The sequence below is a fragment of the Littorina saxatilis genome, linkage group LG5, assembly GCF_037325665.1.
Source record: "Littorina saxatilis isolate snail1 linkage group LG5, US_GU_Lsax_2.0, whole genome shotgun sequence".
In the NCBI taxonomy this organism is placed as follows: Eukaryota; Metazoa; Mollusca; class Gastropoda; order Littorinimorpha; family Littorinidae; genus Littorina; species Littorina saxatilis.
In genome coordinates, this window is record NC_090249.1 from 11,556,071 (window position 1) to 11,572,985 (window position 16,915).

The 16,915-nt window shown below is 42.4% G+C and overlaps 2 protein-coding genes across 13 annotated transcripts in view; one reads left to right on the top strand and one right to left on the bottom strand.

Annotated features, from left to right (window-relative positions):
* Positions 1 to 146: 146 nt before the first annotated feature.
* Positions 147 to 14,336, bottom strand: LOC138966292 (ubiquitin-like-conjugating enzyme ATG10). Of its 6 annotated transcripts, none has more exons than XM_070338461.1 (7): positions 14,204 to 14,336; positions 8,801 to 8,926; positions 5,717 to 5,840; positions 3,727 to 3,817; positions 2,365 to 2,462; positions 1,398 to 1,489; positions 147 to 889 (listed from the first exon to the last, which is right to left on the bottom strand). In XM_070338461.1, exons 2-7 carry the CDS (start codon positions 8,903 to 8,905, stop codon positions 809 to 811), a joined length of 591 nt encoding a protein of 196 aa, XP_070194562.1. In that variant the 5' UTR covers positions 8,906 to 8,926; positions 14,204 to 14,336; the 3' UTR covers positions 147 to 808. The 6 variants fall into 6 exon arrangements, with proteins under 6 accessions (XP_070194562.1, XP_070194560.1, XP_070194563.1 ...); XM_070338459.1 differs by lacking the exon at positions 14,204 to 14,336 and adding an exon at positions 12,118 to 12,271; XM_070338462.1 differs by lacking the exon at positions 14,204 to 14,336 and adding an exon at positions 11,958 to 12,068.
* The window catches only part of LOC138966290 (single-stranded DNA-binding protein 3-like), a 115,955-nt gene continuing 113,114 nt past the window's right edge, over positions 14,075 to 16,915 (top strand). For all 7 annotated transcript variants that reach the window (XM_070338455.1, XM_070338456.1, XM_070338450.1 and 4 more), the window contains exons 1-2: positions 14,075 to 14,191; positions 14,618 to 14,690. In XM_070338455.1, coding sequence (XP_070194556.1) covers positions 14,136 to 14,191; positions 14,618 to 14,690 — 129 coding nt within the window. In that variant the 5' untranslated portion in view covers positions 14,075 to 14,135. The remainder of the gene's footprint in view (positions 14,192 to 14,617; positions 14,691 to 16,915) is intronic.

Genomic DNA, 16,915 nt, shown 5'->3' on the forward strand with positions numbered 1-16,915 from the left:
AAGTTGACCTGAGAGATCGGAAAAATATCCACCCTTAACCCACCAGGCGCGTCCAGGATTTGAACCCACGACCTTCCACTTGGGAGGCCGGTGTCTTAAAAAACAAACAAACAAAAAAAGCAAGCAATTTGAAATGCAAAGATGTTTGTTTTTTCATTTTTTATCATTGCTTGCTGAAAGAAATCCTTGAAATACATGCTTTTCTGGGCTTGGTTGCTTGTTCACTGAAGTCAGATAAAAACCAACTCTTCCAGAAAGCCATGTTTTCTGAGTTGCTTTTCCAATGAAGTCCTTTCAAAGCAGTTTTTACTGGCGGTTACGTTCCTCCTCAGCTTGAACACATTAACCTGTGCAAAACCAGCTTTTTTAGGTAGCCATTTTCCTCAGAATTCCTTGCAAATCCAGTTCTTTCTGGATAGCCAGGTTTTCTCTGCTGTTCAAAGAGGTCCTCCTGAAGCCAACGTTTCTTGACATGGCAATCGTTTCTTGACCTGGCAGTCATTGCAGACAGCCATTGTTTTCTGCTGCTTGTCTGAAGAGTCCATGAAAAAAATCAGCTTTTTATCTGGACAGCTGAAGCTTTCTGTGTCATGAACGGATGAAGGAACGTACATCTTTACTGTCAGAAAGAGGTCCTTGCAAAACTAGCTTTTCTGCATATAATATCACATATGGACAGCCAGTGTTATCCTTTTTGCTTGTCCAAAGAGGTCCATGCGAAAGTAGTTTTTTTTCTTTTCTGGACAACCAAAGCTTTTTGTGTCATGAACGGATGAAGGAAGGCCTTTGCTAAGTCTTGCCTGTTGCGTCAAAGGCTGTGGCATAGGTGGGAGGAAGGTGGAGGCCCACCACTGGCCCGACACTGCTCAGCCACTTGATCAGGTAGTACCTAAAAGCAAGAGAAACATCTCAAAGGCACATCCATTTTCAATATCTTAAATTTGTGTCAGTAATGATACAATGAGTACCAAGGCTGGTCTCCATTGGAACCAAACACTTGATAACAGCAAACAGTCAAATCTAGAATAAAATTTATAGGATTGAGATCATGAAATTTAAATACAGCAGTCCCTCTCATGAACGAATACCCTTGGTCCATTGCAAACCTGTCCGTAGATTGCCGGTGGCCGGTCACGGGAGGGGTGCCTCCCCCCGCACACACACACACACACTGAGTGAGTCTATGCTAGTCACTACACCTAAGGCTCAACATGTGATAAACCGCCTGGCAAACACAACAAAAGAGGAATTATGTCCCTTTATTTTTTTTAAACTTCGATTGGTTACTATTTCTTGACAAAGGTCTATAATACGTTTTGTGGATTTTGCTTAGTAATAAGGTCACTACAGCGATTTAAGTGATCACCTACGGACAAGATAATGAACCAACATCTTACCTTGTATCTGTGGCATCGGGTACCTGTGACATGAGACTGGCCGTGTGACAGGGATGTAGGGTGAAGAAAGGTGTGCCCAGGTAAGGATGCTCCTGAAAGTAACCATCAAGACTGACGTTGAACAACACCACTGGCAATGTAATACAGTGGAACACACACCCCCCCCCCCCCCCCCCCCCCCCTCTAAGGCCTCCAGAGATATGAGAAAATCGAGTCTTAGAAACGAAGGGGTCTTCTTCTTCTTCTTGTTCGCTGTTAGATCGTCAGTCCGGACTGCAGGGCGAAACGTGCTGTCCTCTCCAAGTCCTCTCTGGGGCCGTATAGCTTCTTTTGTAGCGCTGTCTCCTCTGGCCAGATGGTGTCCTCAGAGCACTGTGGTATGGACAAGCCTTCAGGATGTGCTCTGCTGTCTGATTCTTGCCACACGGACGTAAGGGGGAGGGAACCAGCTTGAAGGGGTCTTAAAATAGGGGTAAATATATATATAGAGGTTATGAATAAAAAATCTGAACAATATATAAAGGTATTAAAAAGGTTGGGGGGGAGTCTAATTAGCCAAAAGCACTAAAGGAACAACCATCCCTCAAGCCACCCATGTTCTGTGACCTAATACAGTGGTACCCTTCTTGAAAGCCCCCTCCCCATTTGCTTTTTCAGATTTAACATAATTTTCTGTTCATAATGTCTGTAAATCTAAAGGAATTTCAATTATATTTTTGTCACTAATTGCCAAATTCAAATTCAAAGCAAGGTTGAACATTCTTGATTCATCATGTGATTGTGCTAACTGTCAGGCAATCTCACACGTTCAATATGGTGGTTATAATGGAACCCCCCTTTTAAGACCCCCCAATTTCAGACTTCCTCTCTTACCTCTATAAATGTAGCCCAATTTTAAGACTCCCTCCTTTTTAAGACCTGGTTTTGTCAGATGTTTGGAGGTCTTAAAAGGGGGGTTCCACTGTACCTGTTGTGTAATAGTGGCCCACTTGTGATCCTGAATTCTGGCTTGGTACTCTTCTGGCACTCGGCTCCACACTTCTTCCAGGCCCAGTCTTTTCCCATCTGATGACAAAATGAACAAACCAGTTTAGAATAAAGTCTTGACGGGCATTGGGGCCTACTGGATAAGACCTCGGCCTTCTAATCAGAAGGTCGCAAGTTCGAATCCTGGCCTGGTGTGTTAAAGGTGAAGATTTTTCTGATCTCCAAGGTCAACTTATGTGCAGACGTGCTAGTGCCTTATCCCCCTTTGAGTGTACACCAAGCGCGTAAGGAAAAGATCCTGTAATCCATGTCAGAGTTCGGTGGGTTATAGAAACACACAGCATGCTTCTCCAGAAAGCTGCATATGGCTGCCTGAATGGCGGGGTAAAAACGGTCATACACGTAAAAACCCACTCGTGCAAAAACATGAGTATACGTGGGAGTTTCAGCCCATGAACAATGAAGAAGAAGAAGAATAAAGCATTGGGAACGCTTTCCCACCATATCAGAGACGTAAGATTTGGAAGGACAAAATTATCTGCCACATAAACTCATCAACATTACCTACGCTTTCTTGACATCGGAAATATACACATACATGTTCTACCTTGGTTCACAGATAGATTTGTTACTTCGGGCACACTGCCTGCGGGAACACTGATCATATTGACGGAATTCTGTCTTCATGCGTATAGCTACATGCACCTATGGAGACCGTACGTAATGCATGCTCACAAAGCATTCATCACAATATTTATATTTCAACAAAAAGAGAACACAACAGTAACCAGGTTTGGAATATTCTTAATGAATATTTCGACAGCTTGTCGCTGCCTTCTTCAGGATGATAAAAAGTATTGTCATCATTTTCACGAGTTTTCATTCACAAACACCTGGGAAATAAATTTCATGTTCCCCATGCAATAAATCGAGGTGGTGAATGGGTTTGAGCTTTCAGGTGAAACGTGGATTGTCAAAGTAAAAGCCAATCAGGCTGATTGTTTGATGTGTGGAACCATCGCGGCTTTGGATTTGTGTTTCCGAGGACAACGATTGTAAGCATTCACTCTCAAAGACCCAATCAATGTTGATAATTACCGCGACGACTCATGGTCAATTTGCAACTTATCTCTGTAATCGCAAAATCCACAACGAAAAGTCATAAACACTTAAAAAGACAAGAGGCGAAGCCTTCAAGGCTCACGTAAGAAATCGACAAACAGTAACACAAACTCAATCACTCCGTCACACATACACACACACACAGAAAGCATAAGTGACACGTTGCAAGAGTGTGAGACACTAGATCTAGATCTGTCTGTCTGTAGCCTACCGTACTTACGGGGACACGACACTGCGCTCGGACAGCGCTTCCTCGCGCAGACACTGGAAACACGCTGTGCAGATTTCAACAGCGCTTCCTCGCGCAGACACTGGAAACATGCAGTGCAGATTAACCTGTAGGAAATCTCCTTTGGTATCTTCTTTATCTATTTTTCTGGAGCTACGAAACCGAACAATGTGAAATCGTCTTCCCCGAATCGGCGAACTGCAGCTCGGTGATAACTGTATCTATACCACAATCCTTCACGCGGCCTGACCTAACCTTGACCCCTGACCTGGTCTACATACCACACACGACACAAAGCAGTCACCTGTTTTTACCCCCCCAAAACCCCCCACCACCCGTTTTCTTTGGATACACACTTTAACTACATACGTGCCGACGAAATGTTGATCATTGCTTCAATATTTTGAAGCTGTTGCTTGGATAATAACCAGGTAAAATTAGTATTTCTGTGTTTAGTCAAATGTTAAAGTTTCTATCACATACACACACACACACACACATACACACGCACAGACAGACAAAGTTTAGCATTGCATAGGCTACACTTACGTGAGCCAAAAAGAAATATGCTCAACACTTACTGAACTCACACGTATGATCGCAGCTCTGTACATTTTCAGACTGGAAGAAAAGCGTCAACAAGCTACGTTTGACGTCACATACAAGGTTGACGTGTTATCTCGAGCTACTGTGACGATGCTTTGTGGCCCGGAGTTGCCATTCTAAAAATTCGTCTCCCTGTGGGTTATTGTGCATTTTGTTGCACAACCAAAATGATGACAAAAACGATGTTTGGTGGCTTGTCGTCAGACCAGCATTTTGTTGTTGGTCCTCGGGGAGCATATCGCCTTTTGTCTCATATTTATCAACCGCGGCCTTCGGCCTTGGTCGATAAAGATGAAACAAAAGACGATATGGTCCCCTTGCACCAACAAAAAAGCTGGTCTGTCAACAAGCCACCAAACATCTTATAATGAATGAGAGCACGTGAAGTACAGTATTTACTTTTCAATCAGCTACAACCTTTTTGTCACATAACAACAATTACTTGACAACCACTTGACCTTAACATTGTTTTCCGTGTAATTTGTCAACAGTGGTACCTGCTTTCTGAGGCCTCTCTGATGACAGGACACCTCCCGATAAAGAGCACTTCCTGTTTTGTCTTCATCTATTATTACATGTATCTTGACCAATATATACCTGTCAAAACAGGCCACCTACAATGTAGACGGGTCACTTTTGGCCCCAATGACGTACGTCTTTTCATCACAGGTTCCACTGTATTTGCTTTTCAATCAACTACAATTTTTTGGGTCACAGAACAATAAAACATGCCGTCAAAAAACACCATTTTCAAGGGTAGGTGTGGTCAAGGACCTGTGACGTCATGCCCAAACATAGCTCAAATCCAACTCACCATTTTTGAGCAGAAGAAAGGCAGATCTTCAAAATATACATGTTTATATGCTTTTGACTATGACAGTGATGTTAAACATTTTGGCTATACCACTGACAAAAATATCCTTAACTTTTTGCGTTCAGTGTATCAGACAAGCATGTGACAGTTGTGTGCACTGGTTCCAAAATAAGTCATCTACCAGCGACAGGCACAATGGCCTAGTGGATAAGATGCCAGCCTCCAATGCAGAAGGTTGTTGGTTCGAATCCCTACTGCGCTTGGTGGGTTAAGGGTAGAGATTTTTCCGATCTCCAAGGTCAACTTATGTGCAGACCTGCTAGTGTCTTATCCCTCTTCGTGTGTTCATGCAAACACAAGACCAAGTGCGCACAGAAAATATCCTGGTATCTATGTCAGAGTTTAGTGGGTTATAAAAACACAAAAATACCCAGCATGCTTCCCCTGAAAGCAGCATATATGGCAACCTAAATGGCGGGTACATGTAAAATACTACGGAAGTTTCAGTCCATGAACAAAAAAGAAGAATTTACCAGCGTAGAAAACACTCGGTTGCTGTACCTGGTCTGCAGATGTTGAAAAAGAGGACGGGCACCGAGTAGCTGTGACTGTACAGCACATGGAACTGGCATCTGACGAAGGAGCTCTGGTCTGGGGATGGCTGAATACAGCTTGGGTCTGCATCCTGCCAATGAAAGGGTTCACTTTCTTACTGATGATGATGTTTAATATAAAAAAATCCAAAAACAAAGAGACTGCCAACGTTCCAAAATTCAGAATAAAAAAACAAGAAAGGCAGGTTGCTGGAACGCCCGCCACCGACAATTTAAAAAAAAATCTTATTATTATTTAATTACAGAGTGGAATTTGTGTTCTTTTGTCAGTGGCTGTCGTTCCAGCAACCTGCCTTTCTTGTTTTTACATTTAGTCAAGTTTTGACCAAATGTTTTAACGTAGAGGGAGGAATCGAGACGAGGGTGTGGTGTATGTGTGTGTGTGTGTGTGTGTAGAGCGATTCAGAGAAAACTACTGGACCGATCTTCATGAAACTTGACATGAGAGATCCTGAGTATGGTATCTCCAGACTTTTTTTTCATTTTTTTGATAAATGTCTTTGATGACGTCATATCCGGCTTTTCGTGAAAGTTGAGGCGGCACTGTCACGCTCTCATTTTTCAACCAAATTGGTTGAAATTTTGGTCAAGTAATCTTCGACGAAGCCCGGACTTTGGTATTGCATTTCAGCTTGAAGGCTTAAAAATTAATTAATGAGTTTGCTCATTAAAGTTGTCATTAAAATCGATTTTTCGCAAACAGATTTAAAATTGATTGCATCGTATTCTTCATCACATTCTGAATCTAAAAATATATACATATGTCATGTTTACTCTTAAAATGTGATCATAATTAACGAAAATAGATTAATTAAAGGCACAGTAAGCCTCCCGTAAACCATCACAGAGCTCCCCGAGCGTCTACATACAGTACAAGCATACTTCCATTTAAACGCTCACCGAACGGGAACATCCTGGCTGCTTTCTGTCGAGCGTGAGAAATTTTCAAAGAATTTATTTTCGTGGACTTGGCCCTTTACAACAATGGCGCCTCGTTTTGGTGCTGGACGGCTGTTATGAATATCCCGGAAATCACGCCCGGACAGTAAGCCTCCCGTAAACCATCACAGATACTGTCAGGCTTTTACACACAGTACAAACACCCTTCCATTTGAACGCTCACCAAACGGGAACATCCTAGGTGCCCTATGTAAAGAGCGAGCAATTTTTAAAGAATTAATTTTGCAGATTGTCTCGAACACTTTTTGGACCCATCCTGAACTCAGGTCAAAAATGAGTTACTTCCCTTAAACTGGCGATAGCCGTGGATCGATGATTATCAGAATGTTTTTGGACCGTGGTGCGTTTTTGCGCTAGACCTAACTTTTAAAATCTAAATAATAAATTGACAGCTTGTTACACAAACATTCTTTAATCATAAAAGAATTCTTTTTTCATCAAGACAAGATCAGTGCAATTCGAAGTTGTGAAAGTTTGAAAAAAGAAAAGCCCGGAAGCAGGGTCACGCAAGGGTCGTAGCAGACGACGGTTTATGCGGCATATCGCCGTTCCTCTCAAGTCAAAAGCCATCGCTAGAGTTCTTGTGAACCACAGCCGTTTGTTTCGTGCATAAAAACGTGCTATTGTAGATAAGCTCACATCGAGTCGCATTCAAATGACTAACTGACGACTACATTGTGAAAAAGGGAAACTGGATCACACGGGTTCACGATGGCTCAGGGGTAAGATAAACCACGCAAAAATAAATTCTTTGAAAATTGTTCGCTCTTGACGGAGGGCACCTAGGATGTTCTCAATCGGTGAGTGTTTAAATGAAAGGGTGTTTGTACTGTGTGTAAAAGCCTGACCGTATCTGTGATGGTTTACGGGAGGCTTACTGTGCCTTTAATCTTACGATTAGAATTTAAGAAATCGATCCAAAAATGATTTCATCTTATTCTTTATCATTTCCTGATTCCAAAAACATATAGATATGATAGGTTGTATTCAAAACAAACTCAGAAAGTTAACAAGAATACAGAAAAGCGCGCTTTCCTGCTTAGCACAATACGCTACCGCGCTAATCTGGCGTGTCAATATCACTACGTTTTGCACGTGGGAGGTGAGCGATTTCCTTCACGCGGGGATTGACGAAGCTGTACTGTCTTGGTGAAAAATACAGGGCGTTCAGTTTCAGCCCGTGAGTTCGACAGCTTGACTAAATGTAGTAATTTCGCCTTACGCGACTTGTTTTATTCTGATGTTTAATATATAGCTTTTGTTGAGTATACTGATGTGTAAAAACAAAAAGAAAACACAACAGCAACCAGTTCAGGTCAATTCTTTATTAAATGTTTGTCAGACAGTCGCTGTCTTCATCAAGATGTTAACCTTCACCGGAACGACCCATACTTTCCAAAGAAGGATTCAACGTAAAAAGTATGGGTCATACACGACCCACGCCATCTGGATAGGGATAAACGTATTGCCGCCTCTTTGCAGAGTATGGGTCGTACACGATCCACGCCATCCGAATAAGGATAAACAGCTTAAAATTCCTGACGTCATTCCATATGGGTCGTCCACGACCCACATCATCCGGACTGTGTTGTTCAAATTACATCATCGTTTATTTGTTTGTTTACAAAGATTATCTTTCAAAAGTTGGGCACTGGGAAGGTCGAATAGTGATTGGAGATTACCTGAAGTCTCAATTAAAAACTGCAAATAGTTTTAGAGATAAAGATGATTGTGTGAGGCTCTGGGTCGTCCACGACCCACGAAGCTCGGTGAAGGAAGCTATACTGATGTGTGTCTGATTGTTTTTTCTAAGAAAATTAGGTCTTAAAAGGGACGTAGTCTTAATAATAGAGGTAAAGTAACAGACGCCATTAAAGAAAAGCTGAAAAAGCAAGGTCTTAAAAAAGGACAAGTCTGACTGACTGTGACTATCAGGAGATTAATGTCCAAAGATACATGTATAAGAAATCTATATAGAACAGGATGATTAAATGTGCTGAATCCTGGGGTAAGTCTAATAAGGGGGTCCCACTGTATAGATTTATTCAGCAGGAGCTAAAATCTTACGTACTTCCATGTCAGTATCATCTTCGAGGTGTACATCAACACTTTCTTCCTTCGTGGCAATCTCTGTCACTGGGCTACACCTGTCCTTCACCAGTGTCACTTTCTCCATGTAAACTTCTGCAGCGTCTCTCTGTCCAAAAAACGACCAAAACTTTGGTTATACAGTCGAACCTCCCTTTTAAGACACCCAATTTAAGACTCCCTCCCTTCTAGTTTGAAGACCATGCTTTCAATTTCATGGACTTTTTGTTAATAACTTCTGTAAATTTACCCCCATTTTAAGACACCCTGCAATAAGACCTGATTTGCTCAGATTTTTGAGGGTCTTAAAAGGGGGGTTCCACTGTAACTTAGGAATGTGGCACTCCATAGTGGAACTAACCTTCAGAAATCAAAAGTCTTACAGATTTGTTCTCCTCTGCAGCAGTACCATGGCCAACTCATAAGATTATGTTCATCCCCAATAACTGATGTTGTCATGGAATTTATTGTTATACACTGGTACCTTTGATGAAAGAACATCCATAGGACCAGGCAAGTGTCCCTACATCGCAGGTGGCCTGTGTTAACAGGTATAATTTGATGAAATTGTATAAGTTGTATATATATCGTGTTGTGTTTTTGATTGAACTTGTAAATTGAACTTGTAAAGAGCTTCGAGTTGTGGAGAAGCGCTATATAAATGTCCATTATTATTATTAACAAGAGGGCAACAGGAGGTGTCCTTTCTTCAGAGGTGTCTTGTCATCAGAGGTGCCTCACACTTGCAGGTGCCACTGCAGTGGTATCGGCAATAAGAAACCCCTCCAGTGACAGCACCCCTCTGAGTTATGGACACCTTCTGTTATCCTTTTGTCTATTACATTAGTTTATATAGTTTATACGTCATTAGTCTATTACCTCAGAAAGAGCATACCTGTTGTGAAATGACACCTGTTTTAACATTGACTGGGAATCGAGATGAGGGTGTGGCGTATGTATGTGTGTATAGAGCAGTTCAGAGAAACTACTGGACCGATCTTCATTCATGAAACTTTTTTTTTCCGCCTTTACACCTGTTCCTTTGTCCCGTTGTGCTCTCACACCGCCCCGTCCCTGCACTCGCTGCTCCAACCAGCTCTGAATTTCGTTCCGCTGCCAGACGCTCCAGGGGGTATGTCGGGTAGCTGCGGTAGGCTACCCTCGGAAGATGACACTGCACTTCTGCTGAGTCACTTCAACAGTGTTAAGTAGTGGGTCTGTCCCGAGATAACGGACGCAGCCCACTACCTACTATGGCTGATGGGGTCTATGTCGACCAAAAGAGTGGGATTCCCTGTAGGTGGAGTTCCTGGAGGGGGATTCTCTGTATACAGGGAATCCCACAGGGTGGAGTTTTTCAATAAAACTTGCAAACCATACTCGAATTTCTAAGAAATATCAAAAAAGATTGAAAAACATCAAATTTTACCGATGTCGCGTGCATCAGGTGACTTTCAGCGATATCAGCGACACGCTACAGGAACTAAATCCTGTGGTATTCCCTGTATACAGGGAATCCCCCTCCAGGAACTCCACCTACAGGGAATCCCACTCTTTTGGTCGACATAGACCCCATCAGCCCTACTATGCCCCCTACAAACGACATTGACTTTAAGTCGCGGAGCCAGACTGAGTGAGCGTCCCCTCCAGAGAGCAGACCGCCACCACGTCCCTCCGTCGACCCCCCAGAACGTCACACGTTGAAGACTGACAGCAGAACTACTATTCAGGGAAGGATCGAACAGGAACACTGAGACCAAGGTCACCATGAGAGCTCCGGGCATGAAGGGCCACAAGAGCAAGGACAATTTATATTTTGGATGATTAATGAAATGAGGATGATTATAATGATGATGCTTTGGATTTCCAATTTGGTTTGAGACTACGTGACAGGGCAGCACTCTACGCTTACTGTCATAATATATCCTGGCGTCAACCAGGCCCGAGAACTGCGGCACCTGCGGTGTTGGTCAGGTATACAGAACCTGAGCACCCTCAAAGTCGCATTCGTTAAGTGAATGACACTCGGCTGTGTGATCCCAGCCTTCCCATAGGAACCATAGCACTTCCACTCTGGGTAGGAGCCGACCGTAGCCCGAAAAACCCACATGACCCTGATGGGATTCGAACCCACGACCTCCCGGCCCGCAGCCCGATGCGCTAACCACTGCGCTACGGGGGCCGGTCATTCATGAAACTTAACATTAGAGTTCCTGAGTATGATATCCCCAGACGTTTTTTTCATTTTTATGATAAATGTCTTTGATGATATCATATTCGGCTTTTTGTGAAAGTTGAGGCTCTCATTTTTCAACCGAAATGCATGGTTAGAATTTTGGTCAAGCAATTTTTGACGAAGACCGGACTATGGGATTGCATTGCAATTTACAGCTCGGAAGATTAACAATGAATTCATGAGTTTGCTCATTAAAGTTGTCATTAAAACCAATTTTTCGCAAACAGATTTAAAATTGATTGCATCGTATTCTTCATCAAATTCTGAATATAAAAATATATACATGGCATGTTTATTCTTAAAATGTGATCACAATTAACGAAAAAAGGTTATTTAGTTCTACGATTAAAAAGTTAGGCCATCGTGTCTGTTTTAAAAAGAAGCATTGTATTGACCCCTTTCAATATATAATTTGGTAATCTTGAATTTCAGTGTGTTAAATTCAAAGCTCAGAATTCAGAGCCATTCAAGCCTCCAAATTTGCAGAACCTGCACTTGTAAGCATAACAAGTCATTTTAGATCCCTTTGAAGTCACGGAATGAACTCTGATGAACTGTACAAATGCATTTCGTTTACATGCGTCAAAGAAGAAATTATCCGTAGGGGCGGACAGGGGAGGCAACTCGATCGTGTAAATGATGTCCCTTCGTTGACAACGTACGCCATTTTCGACGATCAAACAACCAAATTAATTAATTATGCTCAAGTTTGGGAATCCCTCAATTCATTTCACGACAAATGTTCTTTGGATTGATTACAGGGACTTGTATCCAAAATTAGTAAAGAATGCCACTGGATTCTGAGCTATGAATTTAACACACTAACGTTCAAGATTACCAGATTACCTATAATTTTTTATTTTGTATGTTCAAGTCTTGTGAGGTCAAAACGCTCTGCTCATACCACTGCGCCGCGGGCATGTTAGTCCGCTAGTGGCAGAGGTCGATGAATCGCAATGAACTGCCGGAATGCGGAGAGGTGGGCGAGGGCTGTGTTATGCGTTGGGACTTGATGAAATCTGTCTACTGCGCTTGAAAAAGGAGACACACTGACATACACTCACAGGAGAATTTCGGAGAACCCATGTGTCGTTAATTCTGGCGGACACTTCTATCATTTTTACCACAAGATCATTAAATTCAGCTGAAGAAATCGAACCTGCCGCCATTTTCACTCGATCAAGCAAGAACATGGAAAGAACACACAGTACAGCAGAACAGAGCACATCAAATGGGACCAGTCCATTGGAGGGGGAGATAGGCTTTACACTTTAATGTTCAAGATGCTTTTATGACTTGTATGACACCTTTGTTTTCACAAAAGTAAACTATACGCGCAGTTTGTACATATTATTTCAATACTCTTCGAGTTGGTGATCCAAATAAGAAAAGAGTTGACTTTCTTCCTGGTCAACAAATGCAGTTACATGTTTTTTGATAGACGCGTCCACGATAACACGGACTCGCGGCACTCCAGAAACTATTGAGCTGTCAGGCTCTAATGTAGGTCAACTCCGCACCACACTGCTATCGGTGTGTACTTGTAGCATTGTGCACCGACGTTGTGATGGCATTTTACACTTTTTTATGATTATGCGTCAGCGTTTTGTTTCTTAGAAGAGTTCTAATTTGGTTTATGAAACAAGCAAAAACACATGTACCGTACAAACACCCCAGTTTCCGAAGTACTGTATTGTTAGGGTGGTAGACTATGATAATTGACAAAGGAGGGGGTATGCCACAGGCACCTAAACACTGACATTTTCCCTTGCCGCCCCTCTCTACTTCGCATCTAAAGTTTACTTCAAGATTTGTTTTCGTTATATACAAAAGCCGATCACTTAAAAAATAAAACATTTTGTAAAAAAAACGAAAAACAATCCAAACGTGAAAAATCCCCAATGACATGAAGAAGAAGAAGAGAAGGGTCAAAAACAGTGAAAAAATCAGAACACACCATGATGTCTTGGACTTTTAGGATAAACGTCATTGTGTGAAATCTAAAAATACACGTTTCCACATCTGAATACTTGATGTAAACATACAGAATAACGTTTTATAATATACATTTTAATAATTTAGTTATTTGCCTTTTTGTGGACTGGCGGTATTCAAGGCGTGTGTATGTGTGTGCGCGTGTGTGTGTGAGTGTGGCTTTTTTGGCGATGGGAAGATATATGGGAAACACCGATCAAGCAATGGTATTGTGTGTGTGGAGTGGTATATTTTCTTTGCTTTGTTCATCTTTATAGTCTTTGTTTCTTTCAATTCCTCCGAAAACGGCGTATGGCTGCCTAAATGGCGGGGTAAAAAACGGTCATACACGTAAAATTCCACTCCTGCAAAAAACACGAGTGTACGTGGGAGTTTCAGCCCCCGAACGCAGAAGAAGAAGAAGAAGAAGTTTCTTTCAATGAAATGTTATTGTCTGTCTTGTCAAGCGCATATATTTTCTTCTTTTCTATTTTTTTCGGGTGGGGGGGTGGATGTCAGTCTCTGCTTTATTCATAACTGTTTTGCCCTCTTTCCAACTACAAGTATAGCAGCTCCATTAAAAATGACATTTGCTGGAATGTGGGAGGTGCCCCTAGGTTGTGTTCTTTATTTTATTTTCATTGCATGTGTGTGTGTGTGTGTGATATGTACAACAATAACACGAACCACGTCCACCCCATCCCCCACCCCGGTCGTTATAGCTTCTTCATAGAGTAGAAAAGTACTATAAATACTGCGATAAAAGAAATTGCTTTTTTTCTAGATTTCTTTCGACATGCTTACGTACACTGTTGTCCACAATGCTGCCTGTTGCAGAGGAAAGGAAAAAGAAGGAATAAACAAAACCAGCGAACAGCGTAAAAATTTACTTGGATCTGATCAAACTGGATAACTGGCAGCGAGCCAACACTTCTTTGTCGTCAGAACACACCACGAGCCGGCTGCGTGGTTTCGAGGCACTCCACGCGAGCTATAATTAACTAACCAATGGCAGCTTGCCATTTGACAGGTCTACTTGATGTTGGCAAGGCAACGGGGTCAGTGTCGTCCTTGATGGCTTGACAGGTGGAGTGACACTAGATTCAGCATGTATGCGAAAGGGAAAGGATCCTCTGTACCTTCAGACGCCCAAGCGAGGGAAAAGTAAGTACTTACTTCTTTAGAATGTTATTTGTAATGGTTGCACTTGCACGTTGTGCACATTTTCCTTCCGAATGTGCCAAGCGTACAGATTTCTTTGTGTTGCGCCTTTTCCACCTGCTTCTCAGAGATGCCCCATTCAAACCAGCGGCATAAGGGCTGTTCCGGTTATTAAGCACACTCGCTTGTAACGTTATGTTTCTCGTGAAATCTTTGCGTGTTGGCTAGATCGAAAGTAAATCTCACTTTGGGAGATGAGTTTAGTGGCTGATGAGTAAGTTTCTTTGGTTTATTTTGTAGAGAAATGTCTGGTATTTGCGTAATGTGACATGTTAGGTGTTGTTTTGATCGCAATGTCCAGCCGCTATGGCGGACAGCTGAGCTGTGCATAAGCATGTAGACCTAAAATATGTTTCTTTCTTATTGCAGGTTAGCCTTGTACGTGTACGAATACTTGTTACATGTCGGGGCACAGAAATCTGCACAGACTTTCCTGTCGGAGGTGAGTGCTTTCGATTTATCACTCGATTTGTTATTGTGTTTTATGAGTAAACGTACGTTTAGTTGATGGAATGGCAGTTCCGGTTGTGGATGAAATTCACGTGTTGACTTGTGTCGTCTGCTACACTCACGCAGATGACAGTCCTTCGGTTTGTTTGGAAAGGGGGAGAGGGTTAATATTTTTTTACCAGCTGAAATTTCGATCAGCTGCTGTTGAGCTTCCATTTGTCGTTAGAATTTTCAGTAAACAGTCAAGATGGTCACACTCCCAATGTTGTTCCCAGACTCAGAGCACATTAGGTCTGTAAGGCCTTGATGAAAAAAAATATAGATCCAAATGTCCTGGCTACAATAACATTGTTCTGTCACTGTCAGTAGTCCTCCTACATGTTACAACTGGGTGGGGACGTAGTAAAGTCAGTAGCAGTCGAGCACACTGGCCTTGAACCCTGTTTGTTGCTATTGGCGTGATATTCCAACCCGCGTCTCGGCAAGACGTTTATTTCCGATAGTCGACTTTGTGCCGACTCTTCCAGGAGTCTCTGAACCCCTGCGCATGATACAAATCCCAAGCTCTCAGCATAAGTCTCGGGACTTGGAGAAAAACACAAATACACGCTTGCTGGGAAAACATGCGAAGGGGAGCCATTATGGGGAAGCACAACTGTGTTGCTGAACGCTATCCCTAGGGATAGAAACCCTACGTTTCTTGAGGTAGTTCCATAGGGACGATAAGAAATACCAAACATCCGATGGTTGAACGGACAGGAATTATAACAATTCGTCACATCAAAAAGTATGCGTCAGAGGCCCGAGAACAACACTGCTATCCCTTATTCTTTTAGTGTACCTGTATATATTTCACCTGTGCTATTTGGTTGTTTGAACACCCTTACAGTTTTGGTCTTTGATAGCCTTCGATTTGTTGTCGTGACTCAATTTGTAATCACTTTAAATCACTGCTTCTGACCAATTCTCCAACTCCCTTATCTTCCCCTCCCCTCCCCTACCCTAGCAAAATAACGACTTTTGTGTCCATTACGAAATAAATACTTCTTCTTCGTTCATGGGCTTAGACTCCCACGTTCACTCATGTTTTTAACACGAGTGGATTTGTACGTGTATGACCGTTTTTACCCCGCCATTCAGGCAGCACATGCCGATTTCGGGGGAGGCATGCTGGGTATTTTTGTGTTTCTATAACCCACTGAACTCAGACATGGATTACAGGATCTTTTCCGTGCGCACTTGGTCTTGTGCTTGCGTGTACACATGAAGGGGTTTAAGTCACTGGCAGGCCTGCACATAAGTTGACCTGGGAGATCGGGAAAATCTCCACTCTTAACCCACCAGGTGGCAGCGACCAGGATTCGAACTCACGACCTCCCGATTAGGAGGCCGACAGCTTACCACCACGCCACTGCACCCGTCGAAATAAATACTGATCACGAAGCATTTAGGTTTTATTCCCTTACAGCTTGTCCGTCTCATCATTTCACACGCTGTTCCGGCATTTTTGCAATTTAATTTTTCTTGTAATTTGTTTTATTTAGTTATGTATTATTATTTGTGTGTGTCATTTTCATTACTCTATTGTCTGTTGCTACCCAGGTGTGGGCATGTTAAGCGTTATCTGCAAATCTGAGTGGCAGAATGACCAAGTTTTTTTTTATCATGATTTATGCACTGGTGACAAGGGGTGGGACATGGATACTTTCTGAGTCTTCACATTCTGTTGGCCCATATCCCATCGGCTTCAGGCCTGGATTTGAACGCGTAACCTAGGGATCACACATCAAGTGCTCTACAGTTGAACCAATCCATATCCAAATTCCATCCCTTTGAAAACGTCCATTTTGAGTTAAAGTTGTCGATCACGATTTAGCCGCCGAAGTGAAGGGAAAAGTTAACAAAGTACACCTGGTTCACATTGTCGGCTTTCAAAGAGTCTTCAAGGCATTGTATTTGTAGAACAGCCTTTACTTGTGTCGGACATGGTCTGTCCTGCCAGTACTCAGACAAACACTGTGTCACATTGCAGTCTATTCAGATGACTCAGGACTGTCCTTGTCAATGTGAATTGTTGTGCACTGGACATGCTTTTTTATGTGAGAGTGTACACTATAATCTGTGAAGGTATCATTTTATCACACTAAAATGTGAGGCCTGGATGGGTGTGTGTGTTTTGAGAGCCATGTTGACAGACACTCTGTATTGAATAGTACT

Coding starts and splice junctions, on each gene's coding strand:
- LOC138966292 (XM_070338459.1), bottom strand. CDS start 12,246: ATGTTCTTGCTTGATCGAGTGAAAATGGCGGCAGGTTCGATTTCTTCA. Junction 5,841..8,800: donor AAGATGATACTGACATGGAA/GTACGTAAGATT, acceptor TTTCATTGGCAG/GATGCAGACCCAAGCTGTAT. Junction 3,818..5,716: donor TTTCAACATCTGCAGACCAG/GTACAGCAACCG, acceptor GCATGTTTCCAG/TGTCTGCGCGAGGAAGCGCT.